Here is a 14,884-nt window from a genome sequence, read left to right as displayed (position 1 = left end):
TCTTTTAAACAAACTGTTTAATGTTTTCAGTTTACAGAGACACACTTGTAGTTCACCCAGTTCTAATCAGACAAAACAATAAAAACAAACTTAATTTACACAGGCATTCTTAAGAAGGTCAGTGGTTTAGTATCCTGCCAAATGGGTGGGGGTGGGGGGTACAAAGAATAACTACTTCTATAGTTTTGGCCTTTCCAAACACTAACTTTTATTTTTAATAAAAACATTGAGGCCCTACTATCAACACTGAATTTCAAATTAGAATTGGCCCTTTTTTCTTTTTTTGTTTTTGTTTTGAGCATCACAAACATTTTTATCTTCCACATATATGTACTGTATTCACATTTTACAAAAAAAAGAAGTAATCACCGCATGTCATTATATACTGAATAATAGGTCCCGCCTTGGATTCATAATAGAAAAAAAAAAAAAAAACACAACTTGTTTCTATGTTCATTTTACCTTTTTGTTTTTTTTTGTTTGTTTGTTTTTAACACAATACTGTGGCTGCAGCGAGATGCCTTCAGGGACTTACATGATGAATGGAAACACTGCCATCCATGAGGACATGAGATGTAAAGGTTAAAAAACCTTTTTATTAACTTCTTGTTTTCCTCTTTTGACTTTCATCTTTACGTGTTGGCTCATGTTAAAATGGTGGGGTGAGAGATATGGTGGTGGGGCTTACGGGGGGATAAAGTGACACTGAGACGATCTACGTTGCACAAAGACAATGGTGAGTCAGGTGGAGATGTGTAACATCTGAACAGTACCATCTGAGGAATATCTCTTCAAATGTTTATATTGGATGCATACAAGTACAGTTATACAAGGAATAGACTTCTTTCTGGTTATCCAACTGACTGAATCATGAATCTTATATCTTTTTAATAAAGAGGCTCTGATCGTATTGTATAGTAAAAAGGAACAGCCAGTAAAAAAAACCCAAATGCTGTGAGGATGGAAAGTAGGAAACTGTCAGTTTACACCATATAATGCCCAAGTTGCTCACACGCCTCCCCACAAATGCTGCTAGAGTCACGAGACAAGATCAGAATCAGGTGAGATGGAGTTGGTCTCTTTGGTGTGAGAGTAAAACCGAAGTCTGCTTTTTTGCACTGGCAGTATTTGTATATCAAAATGGGAAGAGCGGTTGAGTTGTCGGCAAACAGTAGTAGGGGAAGCAAACTCATTTTGGAGGGGTCTTGGTAGAAGAGGCTTTGGTTGCTGCAGGGTAGCTGCGTGTGTGTGGGGTGGGGTGAGTGTGGGGGGTAGAGGTGGGTTATAGAGTCCAGAGACAGAAGTAGTAGTGTTGGTGATTATGTTGTTGTTGACAGGGATAGAGCTCTCCAGATCGTTTATGATCGTTTCCTTCGTCCCTCCAAGTTTCTGAAGTTGGATGGACGGATTTTCATCTCAGCAAACTCAATTGAGTGCTCGTGGCCTTTCCAGTGGAACCAGTTCACGCCCTGACGAGAAAAACAGAATGAAAGAAAAGTAAATCATAAGCACAAAGTTGTGTTCTTCTGATGAATTCATATTATAGAAACTTTCGGCCATTTCAAGAAACACTTCATTTAAATTCAGTCAGAGATTTATCCTTCATCTCCAACACTGTGTACGTCTCAGGAGCAACAGTATATATTACCATCTGCACTCACAAAGTGCAGTCTCAGTTTAGACTGGTCTCATTTCTGCCCTGCAGTGGTGGAATGAAGTGGCAAGTGCTATTAGAGGAGGGGCATCCATTGCTACCTTCAACAATCTCTTGCAGACTCATGTCCTCCGAAGTGATTTCCTATCCCAGGGGTAGGCAACCCTGGTCCTTGAGGGCCACTATCCTGCATGTTTTACTTGTTTCCCTGCTCCAACACACCTGATTCAGTGGTTAAATCACTTCTTCTTGTTCTGCAGAAGCCTGTTAATCACCCATTGATTCAAATCAGGTGTGCTGGAGCAGAGGAACAAGTAAAACATGCAGAATAGTGGCTCTCCAGGACCAGGGTTGCCTTCCCCTGTCCTATCCAAACACCCTGTACTTTAAATTTCCTACTTACTTTGCTCCTCTTTATCTGTTTAACTTAAAAATAATGGCTGCTGAAAGTCACGATGTCCTGCAAGGTTTTCTACAGCTAGTCATTACTAAAAGACAAAGGCATTTCAGTCAGAGATTGGAGGGATAGATGAAGAGGCAGTTTGTATATGCGTACTGTTCTCGACTTGCAGGGATGACAAACTGATCAGTCTTAAGAGAATTAAACCCAATCTGCACTACTTTGGATATATTTTTAAGAATTATATTTTTTTCTTCTGTCTTTGTTTGTTTTTTTATGTTTTTTTTTGTCTGCCCACACTATTTTAACAAAATTGCTGAACTGTCCATGATGCCCCTCTAGATGGGAACAATGGCCTCATCAACAGGGTCACATTATTTGCTCTGTGACTGAGGGCTGCCTCGATGTGGGAGATTAATCATAGCGGATCCTCTTGAGGCTTCCTTTTTTGTCATTTTGTTTACAAGGCAAACACAACAGTAGAAATGGAAGATTGGGTGACTGAATAGCTGCTTTTCGGTCTGTGGCTTTTTGTCAGACTCAAGGTGAAATCAGACAGCTGGAGAAGCTGCAGGCGGTCAAAGTACTGGAGAGTTGTGAAGCCAGACAGCTGCATCAAGCTGAAGACGAGCTGTGAATTAGCATATGAAGTCAAGCTAACGCTAACCTGCTGCAGTCATTGTAAGTCCCATGTGCAGTGGTGTAAAAGCTGCAAGTTATTACTACTATTAACATGCTGTGTGTGTTTCAGATGGCTCTCTTGACAGAAAATCCTCACTGCAAACCATCAGTCTGGGCATTCATCTGAGATGCCCTGAGGTTGCACTTGTTGTGTAATAGTTTTAAAATATTCATATTATCTTCCAAGTAATTTCTACACATGAACTCCTATTGTATCTTACTGTGAATTTTGACAATAAACTTGTACCTTTTGCAGATGTGTTTCTACTTTTAAGTTTCACCATATGGCAGTTTGGATTAAAACAAGTTGAATCATATTAAACACTAACTCATTATTATGAAATACAGAAATAAACGAAACATGTTTTGCTTTACAAATGCTGCTGTTGCAAGATTTTAAAAATGGTGAGTTTGATTCTTGCAAAGGAGATAATCAACGTTGCTCCTTAGCCAATCAACAACCTGCAATCTGCTGTCAAATCTTCAGCTCTGCTTGGCTCGCTTGAAACCCCAGAAAGAGGTATGCCAACTTCAAAATAAGAAACAAACAATAAAGGGGCACTGGTGAGCTCATAATGAATATCATATGCTTATTTTGGAGCTACGTCTCATCAGCAGAGGCCTAGCAATCAGGCGTGCCCAGCAGCCTCTGATGCTACGTCCCCAGCCAACAAAGATGGCTCGCCTAAGGTGGACACTGAGGCTCTTAAGCTAGAACTGCTAGCTACTTTGAGGTCAGATATTGCAGACATTTTCAAAAAACTGAGCTACATGCGGCTTTGGGGGACAATTTGTCAACAATTAAAGCCAACCTACAGTCTGTTAAAACGCAGCTTGCCATTGACAAAGCTGTTTCAGGTGTTGAATTAGCAAATCTCCACAGCACTGTGGAGGTAATGGGCCACTCACTGTCTACCTATTCTGACGATGTTGTGGAACTGAAGGCTAAACTTGATAGCCTAGCCACAGAGGTCGCTAGGCTGGAAACAAAATGTGAGAACCTGGAAGCGAGGTCACGCTGCAACAACATTCGGATCGTAGGGATCATGGAGGAGGAAACTGTCTCTACTTTATCTGTGGCCACTATGCTTAATGAAGCACTCAAGCTAGACAAGGAGCCGCTGCTGGACTGGGCGCACAGAGCGCCCCAGCTGAAACCGAGAGCGGGTGAGCAACCACATCCTATTATCACTAGATTTTACCACCATAGTGACTGTGTGGATGCTTTACGGCGGCCGTCAGATCAATTTTGGTTCATTGGGATCTCAATCTTCCCTGACCATACCGTGAAAGTCCATGAGCACGAGCTGCATTTAACAAAGCTAGGAAGCTACTTCGTGGCATTTTGTTTTGTTTGTGTTATTGTTATTATTTATTTCTTATGTTAAAGATTAAAAATTTCAATAAAGATAACTGGGAAAAAAACACAGTAAATGAAGTAAGTAGTCATGTCATTAAGCTTGTCTTCAGTGCTGTCATGCCAACACTGACTATCCATAAATTATCACTGAAAGCTTCGAATTTGACAATAAAACATAATTTCAAAACATACAGTAAGTGTGTTGGACTAAAAAATCCTGTACCTTGCTGTGACTGTTATCTCCGTATCTTCCCATCAGGTTGACCCGGTGGCAGTTTTTATACCAGAAGGCTCCCTTGTAGGACAGGGCACAGTTGGTGACAGCAATGTCGTTGTCATGGTCAAATGTGGAGAATGGACGCCCATGGTGGTAGGTCATAGAGTCACCTGAAAAGTACAAAATCAAAGAGACGGTTTCAATCAGGAAAACAGATGGCTATTATCATAGTTCGAACAATGAGCTGGAATATAGGTTGGGTAGGTTGAATTTCTACGTTCCATATTATGTGTAATCATACATTTTACATTTTATTTCTCATATTTAAATAATGAAAAGTTCTGTATTGCTATTTTAGATAGCTGCAGATAGCTGTAGATGGTAGGTTGCTGTTGAACCCCTCGATGTCACACCTCCATCACTGAAAATTAGATTGCCAGATCTTTTGTGCGAGCTTGAAGCTGTGGTAACCCTCAAAAAGAAAGCAGCTCTACTCTAAGTGTCTCCCAGATAACCAGACTTCTACCCCAATCTCTACGGGAAAGCCCAGCTACCTTGCGGAGAAAACTCATTTCGACTGCCTGCATGCGAGACGTCATTCTTTTGATCATGAGTTCATGTCCATAAGTGAAGGTAGGAATGTAGATCGACCGGTAAATGGAGAGCTTCGCCTGGCAGCTCAGCTCCCTCTTCATCACAACAGACCGGTACAGAGTACGCAATACTGCGGAAGCCACACTGATCCATCTGTCAGTCTCTTGAATCTGGTTCTGAATTGTAATTTATGAATTGGATTTGCTACTCCTTTGCACTCTGAGATTCATTTTTTTGTTAACTGGCACTATATAAATACACTGTATTGAATTCACTGTGTTTGTCATCAGTTATTGTCTTCTGCTGACAGGTGAAGATGGACTATGATGTTTTAGACTGAGGCTGTGTGTACATGTGTGTCTGTTTATTACCAAATTATCTCATCAACCATTGGACAAATTTTAATGAAACTTGCATTGGATGTTCACTTACAACCTTTGGAGACAATCCAGTTCACAATAGCTGCCATTAATAACTGCCGTTAAAGCACAAAAGAAGCTATAACTCAGTTAATTTTAGAAATATTGTTCGAAAAGTTAGTGTGGTTGTGGCTGAGAATGAGTTCTGAGTGCTAACAAATGGCACAGGATCTTTGTTTGGATCTTTACCATTAACTATTTGAAGTCACCTCTGTCCGTCTTTTGCCAAAATATCTCATGAACCACTGGATGGTTTGAATGAAATTTTCATTGAATCTACTACTACAACTGATTACTTTTATGAACCAACCTAATTTAACATGGCTGCCACAGCCAACTGACCTTAAAAACACAATTTCCAGATATTGTGCTTAAATTTGGTGTGATAGTAGCTGAGTAATGCAAGTGCTACTCATTTAGCAAAATTCTTGCGTAAAACATTAACTTATTAGCTTAATCTATTAACTCTTGTTAGCAAAATATTTCATGAACTACTAGAGACTGTTTAATGAAACCTTCAGAAAGTTATATTCAAATATACATCTACAACTGAAGTAAATCAAATTCAAAATGGCCACCACATCTAATCAACATTAGCTAACATATAGTGATATATGTCAGTTTTACAGCTAAAATTTGAAGTGGTAGTAGCTGAGTTTTAGATCCCATGATATTGCATACAACTCAAAACAATTCTGTCATTTCTTGACACAAAATAATCTTAGTTTAAAATGCAGTGGACATTATGCATCCCTTTAAAAGCTCACTAAACACACCCCCACATACACCAACCTGCTAATGCAAGTAGTCCTACCAACTAGAGCTTAAAGCAAGGATTAGTTTTCCTCGGAAAAAAGTTGAGATTAAAAGCCCTGTTTCTAGATTTTTGCTTTCTCCTTTTGTAAACATTGTCTCAGCGTTGGATCTTGTGGTCATTAACAGTGATGCAGAAAAGGCAGATGGTGTGAAAACAAACAACAACAGGCAGCAGACATGAGCTTTACCTGCTGTCCCGCTGTATCCTCCTACGTGGACTTTGTATCGGCTTCGAGGTTCGGAGACAGAGAACTTGTCATACTGAGCGTAGGCAGTTTCTCCTTTATCTCTGAGGTCGACTCGCAGCTCATACTGTCCCCCAGCTGTGATCTTATGCAGGTTAGACAGACCTGAGTGAAAGAGGATGATGTTATCAGCTTCCATCACTTACTTAACACTTACATACTGACAAATGTTATATTATCAACTAGATCTCAAGTTTTCTATCTTTACATGTAAAGCTTGTCTCACAACATATGTTTTATTTTATTTTTTTTATTTTCAATCAGTGTAGAGAAATATGAATTCTGGTTAAAACATTATGCATCTTCCGCATAACTAACAACACATGTATAATCATAAAATACATTTTACTAGCTGAGAACTAGATTTGTTTGATGTACAATCATGGGAAAAAGAAAGTGCACTGTCTTTCAAATCTAGAGTTTTCTGTATAAGGACTTCATTTAACTGATCTGGCCTTTACCACGTTCATGATTTTATTCATTAGACAAAATGAAGCCAAAATGAAAGCTGTGTGTGAAAAACCAAGTCCAGTCTTGCTGCTTCTACAGGATTTCAGGGGTCCAGTATCCGTCAGATGCTGCTGATGAAATGTACTGATTACTGACCATCATCACTGTGACCACCTCTATAAAAGCAGCAGTTTTTGTTTTGTTTTGTTTGCTGCTCCGGAGCAAACAGGTGTGTGTTAACACACTGACATTAGCAATGACCTTAGAGAACTAACTGTTGCTGCTCATTAATCTAAGAATGTTTGAAAGTCTTTTCCAAACTGTTTGGAAGACAGTTCAAAAGGAAAACATTTAAGTCTGTTGCTAATTTTATCAGGAGCAGAAAATTCACCCCAAGGTCAGACTGTACAATGCTCAGAAAATTACAAATAAACCCAAGAGCTCCACCTCAGATTCTACAGGCCTCAGTTAGCAGGTTAAAGGTTAAAGGTCATCACAGGACAACAAGACAAGTACTGTTTGTTTGTAATGCTTGCAGGAGAAAGTCTCTTCTCTCTAAAAACAACATGGCAGCATGACTTAAGTTTGTAAAGCTTCATCTGAATGAAGCAGAAGACGTCTGGAACAATGACCTTTGAACAGATGAGATCAAAGTAGAGATGTTTACCCATAATGCACAGCTCCATTTTTAATAAAAAAACAAACAAAGCATATCAGCACAAACACCTCAACTGTCTGACTTAACATCTTTGCTTTGTTTTTGTTAATTAAATAATGACAGTGGAATCTGTTGGGTGTTTTTGCACACTTGAGATTACATTTGAATAATAATTTTAGAATCTGGCAAAGACCTGGTGAAGACCAGATCAGTTTTATGTCCTGACACATGAAAACTATAATTAAAAGAGGGAGCACTTTCTCGTTCCTATGTTTAAATCTATTTAATAAAAATGTTCAAATCTTTGTTATATGTTCAATATAACTGTAACTTTCATGCACTGAGGAATATTGTATTTTATTTTGCAAGATATTACCAAGCCAGAATTCATCATTCAAGTCTCCAAAACCAGCTGTGTAATTCTTCCAGTTGCGGAAAAACTCCAGGTGGCCATTTTGACGCCGGAGGAAAACCTGCAAGAAAAGCAGCTCCATGAGTGTCAGAAGAATAAAAACTTAGCAAAGACATTTTTTACCTATCTTAGTATTCTCTGTTCTTTCTTAAAAACCTTGTTTTAAATCAAATCTGTTAGGCTTGGTTTCTTTTCTAAACTGGACTGATATTAGTTAATGATTTTGTTTTGTATTTCTGTTTAAAAAGCAGGTACATTGTCACCCAGAAGCAAAAAGGCCATTGTGGTTTTCTCAGAAAACAGTCACTGGATATACATCTATTACTGATTAACTTTGGAAATCAATTCAAGATGGCCACCAAAGCTAAGCAACCTTAGAAATCACAAAAATGGCTATAATGAACTAACTAAGGCAGCTATACAGACATTAAGCTTAAATCTGTTGTGGTAATAGCTGAGAATCCTTTCAAGTGGTTTTAAAAAGGTTGCAATTACCAATTGGAGTCAGCTGTGTCTGACTGTTAGCAAAATATCTCATTAGCCACTTGATGACTTTTAATGAAGCTCTCAGAAAGTAATCATTTGGGTATACATTTACAACTAATTAACTTTTGGAGACAACTCAATTCAAGATGGCTATCACAGCCAACTGACCATAGGAAATACATCAGTGGCTATAATTTGACAGATTTGACAGATGTTGAGCTAAAAAGTTTACTTTCGTGTGTAAAGTTTCTGTAAGGTTTACATAGATTTTCGGACACTTTTTAACTCTAGTTAGCGTTGTTGTTTTCATCAGTTTAACTACACGAATGGGATCAAATTGTGTTTTTCTAACAGGCAATTATATATATCTGTACGCAGATACACACATATCCACATCACACTTCATTCAGATATCTGAACCACATTATTATTTTGACATTAACTAGTTTTAGAGACATTTGAGTCACATTTATGTGGAGTTATTTAGCACGTAACTTTTAAAAAAAGCACAATTACATAACACAATATAGGAGAAAAAAAGGAGCATAGAATGGTTAGTAACCTCGCAGAGCTCAGTGTCAGAGCGAAGACTGAAGATTTTCACACCTAAAACTTCACCAAAGTAAAATGGTGCGCTGCAGCCATCAGCTGGTTTACCTCAGTGTGAACACGACATCAGCATTGTGTTTAATTTAGTCCATATAATGCAACATGACACTGCTCAGATTGTTGTGATGTGACTGACACAGCTTACAGTGACTACAGCAGGCCTAAAAACAATCAGAACAAAATGCAGCATTCTGCAATCTATTTTAGTAAAGAAAATTCAGACAAAATAGACATATTTTAGAAAGGATTCTGATAAACAGTTCCTTAAAACTTTTAGCTGCAGAAAAAGAAAACACCAAGAAAAAACAAAACAAAACCAGCCATATCTTCAGAATATTCAAAAATATGGTCGTATAATTATCTTTAATCAGTTGACAGTTGGGTGGACCAGGTATTGACTGTGCTGCTTGTGTAGGTTCATGAAATCCAGTTAGGTTGGAGGTCCTACAGTTTAGCTAAGGAAGGATTGTGTTCAGACGACCAAATGTGTGTGAATACGGGGGGTCCAGGCCACTGCTGAAGGTGGTCTGAGTTTAAACACCGTCAGTGCACATTAAGGCCATTTACACTTGTATTTAGTGCTAATTAAATGCAATGTGATCATAAAGAACAGATGTTTGTTCCAAGTGTGAACGAGATCTAAGAACCCAAGAAAAATAACCAAAAAAAAACATTAGAAAAGTTAGAAGAAAAATTAAGTTTTAATTTTTTTTTGCTAAGTTGTTTTTAATGTGTTGACACAACAGTGGTTCATCCCTTTAGTTTTTTCTGCCTGACTTGTGGATCAAATTAAGTGACCAGACAAACAAAAACCTTTGAAATTGTCAGGTACACACATAGCTGTGGGAACATATTTAAGTTGGGGGTGCTTTGAGCAAACAGTGCTAAACAAAATGATGGTATTCCCAGACAAAATGTAGAACAAAAAAGCTACAGAAAACATCATGTTTTAGGCAGTTTTACACATAGATGTACAATAAAAGTGCAGCCTCATATATCAGATTTACATCATATATTATCAAATTAAAATTAATACTGGAATTTAAACATAAACAAATTCTATTTTTTTATTATTATTCTGTTGTTATTTATTATTTAGCTATATATGTCCTCTGGCAACCATCAGGGGGTGCTGCAGCACTGTCCGCATCCCTATTTACTACAGCTTTGAGTAAAAAGACTGAAAAAAGGCTGAAAAGGGGGAAAAAAAATCAGAGAACAATTTAAAAACCTTTCAGAAAGTCAGGAAAACTAATCAAAACCACTTGAAAGAATTACTAGAAAACCTGGCTGCTTGGAGGGACATGAGGGGTGGTGCTCTGAACTTTTACACAGTACTGTCTCAGCTCATTTTAGGGATCTGCTGAGTGACTTACAATCCACCCGCCTTCGTCGGTACTCATGTCGCAGTACACCTGCAGGGGCTGGTCCTCATCTCCCCCCAGATAGATGGTGTACAGGCCTGGGGACTTGTCACCATTCAGCAGGGTCTGGGAGCAGTCCCGGGGGTGTCTGTACTGCACACCAGCTACACGCACAAACACATACAATGCAAAATAATAAGAAAACGGCCCATAAAAACATTTTCTTTTCTTTAGCTGACAGAAAACAGTCTTTCTGGTAGATTTCACTGCCTTGAAAAAAAAACATTAACATTAGCACATTTTACTGATAACAGTAATGAGAAAAAAAGCGTTTTTTTCTTTTGAAGTGAAAATGTGTGCTAAAGTACATTTAAAAAGTAAAATAAATGTTTTTAATGACTGGAACCGGCCAATATTCAACTTGATTGGCCATGATTGGTGATTGACTGGTCAGCAATCAAAAATCAGATATTATTCCAGTCATTGAACACATCACAGACAAATCTTTGCCTCCTGCAGCAGTGTCTGTCTGTTAGCAAAACATCTCATAAACAGAACAGATTTTAATGAAATTCTCAGAAAGTAACAATCGAATGGATATCTATGACTGATTACCTTATGGAGTCAACCCAATTCAAGATGGTCGCCACAGCTAATCGACTTTAGCCAACATAAACATGACTGTAACTTAGTCATATTTATAGATATAAAGCTAAAGTTTGATGTGATCATAGCTAAAAGTCATCACCAACACAGTCTGAGTGCTAACACACATTAGCAGTCTTGCATAATTACATGCGATCACACATAATGGCTTTTACAAGGTCCATCCTAACTCCATCATTTCTTATCATAAAGTGACCTTATTTTTAAACTCTGCCACGAATGGTAGCAGCTTATAATGAAATAAACACAAAAATGGATATAACTAATTTCATTTTATAAATATTGAGCTAAACTTTAGTGTGGGCACTAACTGATTCTGTGAAATCTGTATTTTACTCTGGAATTACTTATTGGAGTCAATTCTGTTAGTTTTAATAAATAAATATGTTGAACGTTGTTAAAAAACACTCACTGCTGATGGCAGAAGTCAGCTGCTACCTGTTTCTAGCACCACACAGACTTGTGTTCATATGAAACTACTCACTGGTGGTGAAGGTAGTGCTGATGACTCGGCTTCTCTTGGGACCAGCAAGGGCCTGCAGCCGGACTGAGTACTCCGTGGAGGCGGTGAGCTGAGCCATGTTGTACGACATGGCGGTGGGACTCAGGACCACCTCCTGGGAGAAGGAAGGCATTATTCTCATACTGCTGATCGACAGACTACAATCTGAACTTGTAGGTCAGTCCTGGTCTGGACAAAGCTGCTGCACACTGACCCGGATGGTGCCGCCGGCAGACTCGAAGCTGAGGATGTAGCCAGTGATGTCAGCACGGGGAGGCTTCCAGGTGAGCATGGTGTTCTCTGTCTGGATGTTGCTGGCTGCAAGGTCCTGAGGGGCATCCACATCTGAGCACAGGATTTTTTTGAACGATGATCAACAAGATCATATTACCAAAACATGAAAACAAATACACATGAGCTAGTATTCTGTCTGTGTGAATAAAAAACAGTCTTTAAATTCACTGAAGTGTAAATAAATATGCAGGGAATTGCAAAAGTAGTATTCTCTATTTTGTTGTCTTACAATCTGGAATTTACAACTGTAAATGACTTTTTAACTTCATTATAAATAATGAACCTATGCATTTTGTCTATATTATTCACTCCCTCAAAGTCAATACTTTGTAAAGTCACCTTTGACAGCTGATCCAGCAGCAATTCTATTGAGGTCCATGTCCATGTGCTTTGCTTCTTTAAATTCAGTGGGCCCATTTGCTCCAGGACCCTTAACTGGTTCTCCTTAAACCAGTACAGTGTTGCCTTAGCAGTGAGTTTAAGGTCTTTGTCCTGCTGGAAGGTGAACCTCTATCATAGTCTCAACTGGTTTCCCTCAATAATTTGTCTGTATTTTGCTCTGATTGTCTTTCCTTAAACTCTGACCAGTTTCCCCATCCCTGCTGATGAAAATCATCCCCACAGCACAATACTGCCATTACCGTGCTTTACTGAGGAGATGATGTTCTCAGCATGATTAATGGATGAAAGGTTTGTATCAAACATGGTCTTGTCTCATCTGATCATAGCACATTATTTTAAGTGTTTAGGGAAGAAATTCCAGCCAGTCTTCCTTATATTTTCTTTAATCAATGTCTTTTTCCTGCCAGTTTTCCATGAACCTTAGTTCTGTGCAGCTTACAGTAATCATATTGTCAGATCCACCCATCTCTGCAAACAGGTTGCCTAGCTCCATCAGGAGTATCTTTGGACTCCTAGATGTTTCTCTGATTAATGCCCTCCTTACCCACTCCATGAGTTTTGGTGGACGACCTTCTCCTGGCAGCTTTGCACTGGTGACACAACTTTTCCTTTTTTTTATAATTCAAGGTCTGTCTATCATTTCTTGAAGGAATGTATCTCATTCACCAAGTTCCCAGACAGTGAGTTTATACTAAGACAATCTTATCTTTAAAATCTGTGTTGGTACAATAATTAAAATTGTGTTATATACAATTACATAAGATTTAGCCCAATCTGTTAGCACTTGGAGTGTGCGTTAAGAATGACTCTTAGCTACTAGCACACCAAAATTTAGCTCAATTTCTGTAAAACTAGCTGTGTTAAAGCCATAGTTTTGGTTGATTGGCTGTGGCAGTCATCTTAAATTGGGTTGACTCCAAAAGTTAATTTGTGCATGAGTGGTAATAATGGACTTAATGGATCTCCACGGGATGTTCAGGGTTTCTCTGACCTGTGTGGAGAGGTCCTTTATCCACATGTCTCTTGCTTGGTGGTTGTCCTTACGACTTAGAGGTTCTGAACTGGTGTTTACTCTAGGGCAGGGGTGGCCAATCCTGGTCCTCAGGGCCACTATCCTGCATGTTTTCCTTGTTTCTCTGCTCCAACACACCTGATTCAGAGGTTAAATCACCTCTTCATGTTCTGCAGAAGCCTGTTAATCACCCATTGATTCAAATCAGGTGTGTTAGAGCAGAGAAACAAGTAAAACATGCAGGATGGTGGCCCTGAGGACCAGGGTTGCCCCCCCCCCCCCCTGCTCTAGGGGCTATCAGAACATCTGGAGTATTTTGTGTTAATCCTTTACTTCTAATCAAATTTCCCAAACCATTTAAATTGCAGATTGTAAGGCTACAAAATGGTAAGAATAAAAAGGGGGTGCATACTTTTGCAACTTCTTTGTGTTTTTAAATTGATTGTGACTTAATCAAATGAGCCACATGTGGGGAACCTGTCTGACCTGTGGTAAACTCTGTTGTAGTGGCTGCACTCTTGGCCAAGTCCCTCACAGCGTAGACCTTCACGGTGTAGTGTGTCGCTGGCGTCAGAGAGCTCATTTCAAACTCCACCACGTTTCCTGATACACGCTCCATCACCGGAGCCACTGGAACACACACACATAGGCCGACGGCTCAAGCTCAGTTTGGAGATTTTGAAGATGGATGATGTTATTTTGTCAATCAAGTAAAGATAAAAACAAACTGTTAGGAAATGTGCAACTACTTTTCTTTGTCAAATTTGATATTTAAACACTTTAGTTTACTTTCAGAAATTGTTGCAGTACTGAAATAAAATGATAATAAAATACTCTGACTGAATCGTTTTATTTGTGTTCAAGTATCATTGTCTCATCAGTTTAAGATTTAAAGAAAAGATGAAAACATAATACAGCATTCTCCTCTGTATCAGGTCAAAAAATAGGTAGCAGCTATGGAGGACCGAAAGCAGCATAATCAAAAATAAAAGCATATATATATATATATATATATATATATATATATATATATATATATATATATATATATATATTTTGCTTTTGCCTTTTCCCTACACATTTCCTCCTCCTCTTCAATCAACGTACATTTCTGCCTCAGTATGCAAATGAGGAGACTGTCTTCTTGGTCCAGCTCCTCTCCTATTGGTCAATAACCAGAAAGGAGCAGGATCCATGTGCAGATCGATTGTTCAGGCCTGCGCTCTCAGCTGCTTCAGGAGAACGCCTCATTTGAGAGGAAGTGAAGTCTAGCAGAGATATACTTGTTGTCATTGAACCTGTTGGTGGGACACTAAGCCACATTAGCTTGGTGTTTACGTACGTACCCAGTATTGTTACAGTTTGGTTTCTCTGGTGTTTTGGTGCCGTTACTTATTTTATCTGTTTGGATTCCCCTTATTTCCTGGTTTTCAGTATGCATGAAGTACTTAGTACCCATATGTATCAGGTACATACATTTATATATATATATATATATATATCCATTCTCTTCCGCTTATCTGGGGTCGGGTCGCGGGGGCAGCAGCCTAAGCAGGGAGACCCAGACTTCCCTCTCCCCAGCCACTTGGGCCAGCTCCTCCGGGGGAATCCCAAGGCGTTCCCAGGCCAGCCGAGAAACATAG

The 14,884-nt window shown here is 39.0% G+C and overlaps 1 protein-coding gene across 3 annotated transcripts in view; it reads right to left on the bottom strand.

Annotated features, from left to right (window-relative positions):
- The window catches only part of tnc (tenascin C), a 174,478-nt gene continuing 159,594 nt past the window's right edge, over positions 1–14,884 (bottom strand). For all 3 annotated transcript variants that reach the window (XM_017435235.2, XM_017435233.2, XM_017435234.2), the window contains 8 exons: positions 13,728–13,871; positions 11,748–11,878; positions 11,516–11,648; positions 10,378–10,529; positions 7,871–7,967; positions 6,330–6,491; positions 4,319–4,482; positions 1–1,469 (listed from right to left, as the gene is read on the bottom strand). In XM_017435235.2, coding sequence (XP_017290724.1) covers positions 1,359–1,469; positions 4,319–4,482; positions 6,330–6,491; positions 7,871–7,967; positions 10,378–10,529; positions 11,516–11,648; positions 11,748–11,878; positions 13,728–13,871 — 1,094 coding nt within the window. In that variant the 3' untranslated portion in view covers positions 1–1,358. The remainder of the gene's footprint in view (positions 1,470–4,318; positions 4,483–6,329; positions 6,492–7,870; positions 7,968–10,377; positions 10,530–11,515; positions 11,649–11,747; positions 11,879–13,727; positions 13,872–14,884) is intronic.

The sequence above is a fragment of the Kryptolebias marmoratus genome, linkage group LG1 (genome assembly GCF_001649575.2).
Source record: "Kryptolebias marmoratus isolate JLee-2015 linkage group LG1, ASM164957v2, whole genome shotgun sequence".
NCBI classification, from domain to species: Eukaryota; Metazoa; Chordata; class Actinopteri; order Cyprinodontiformes; family Rivulidae; genus Kryptolebias; species Kryptolebias marmoratus.
The sequence above is the reverse complement of the archived record's forward strand: the minus strand, read 5'-3'. Positions and strand labels throughout refer to the sequence as shown.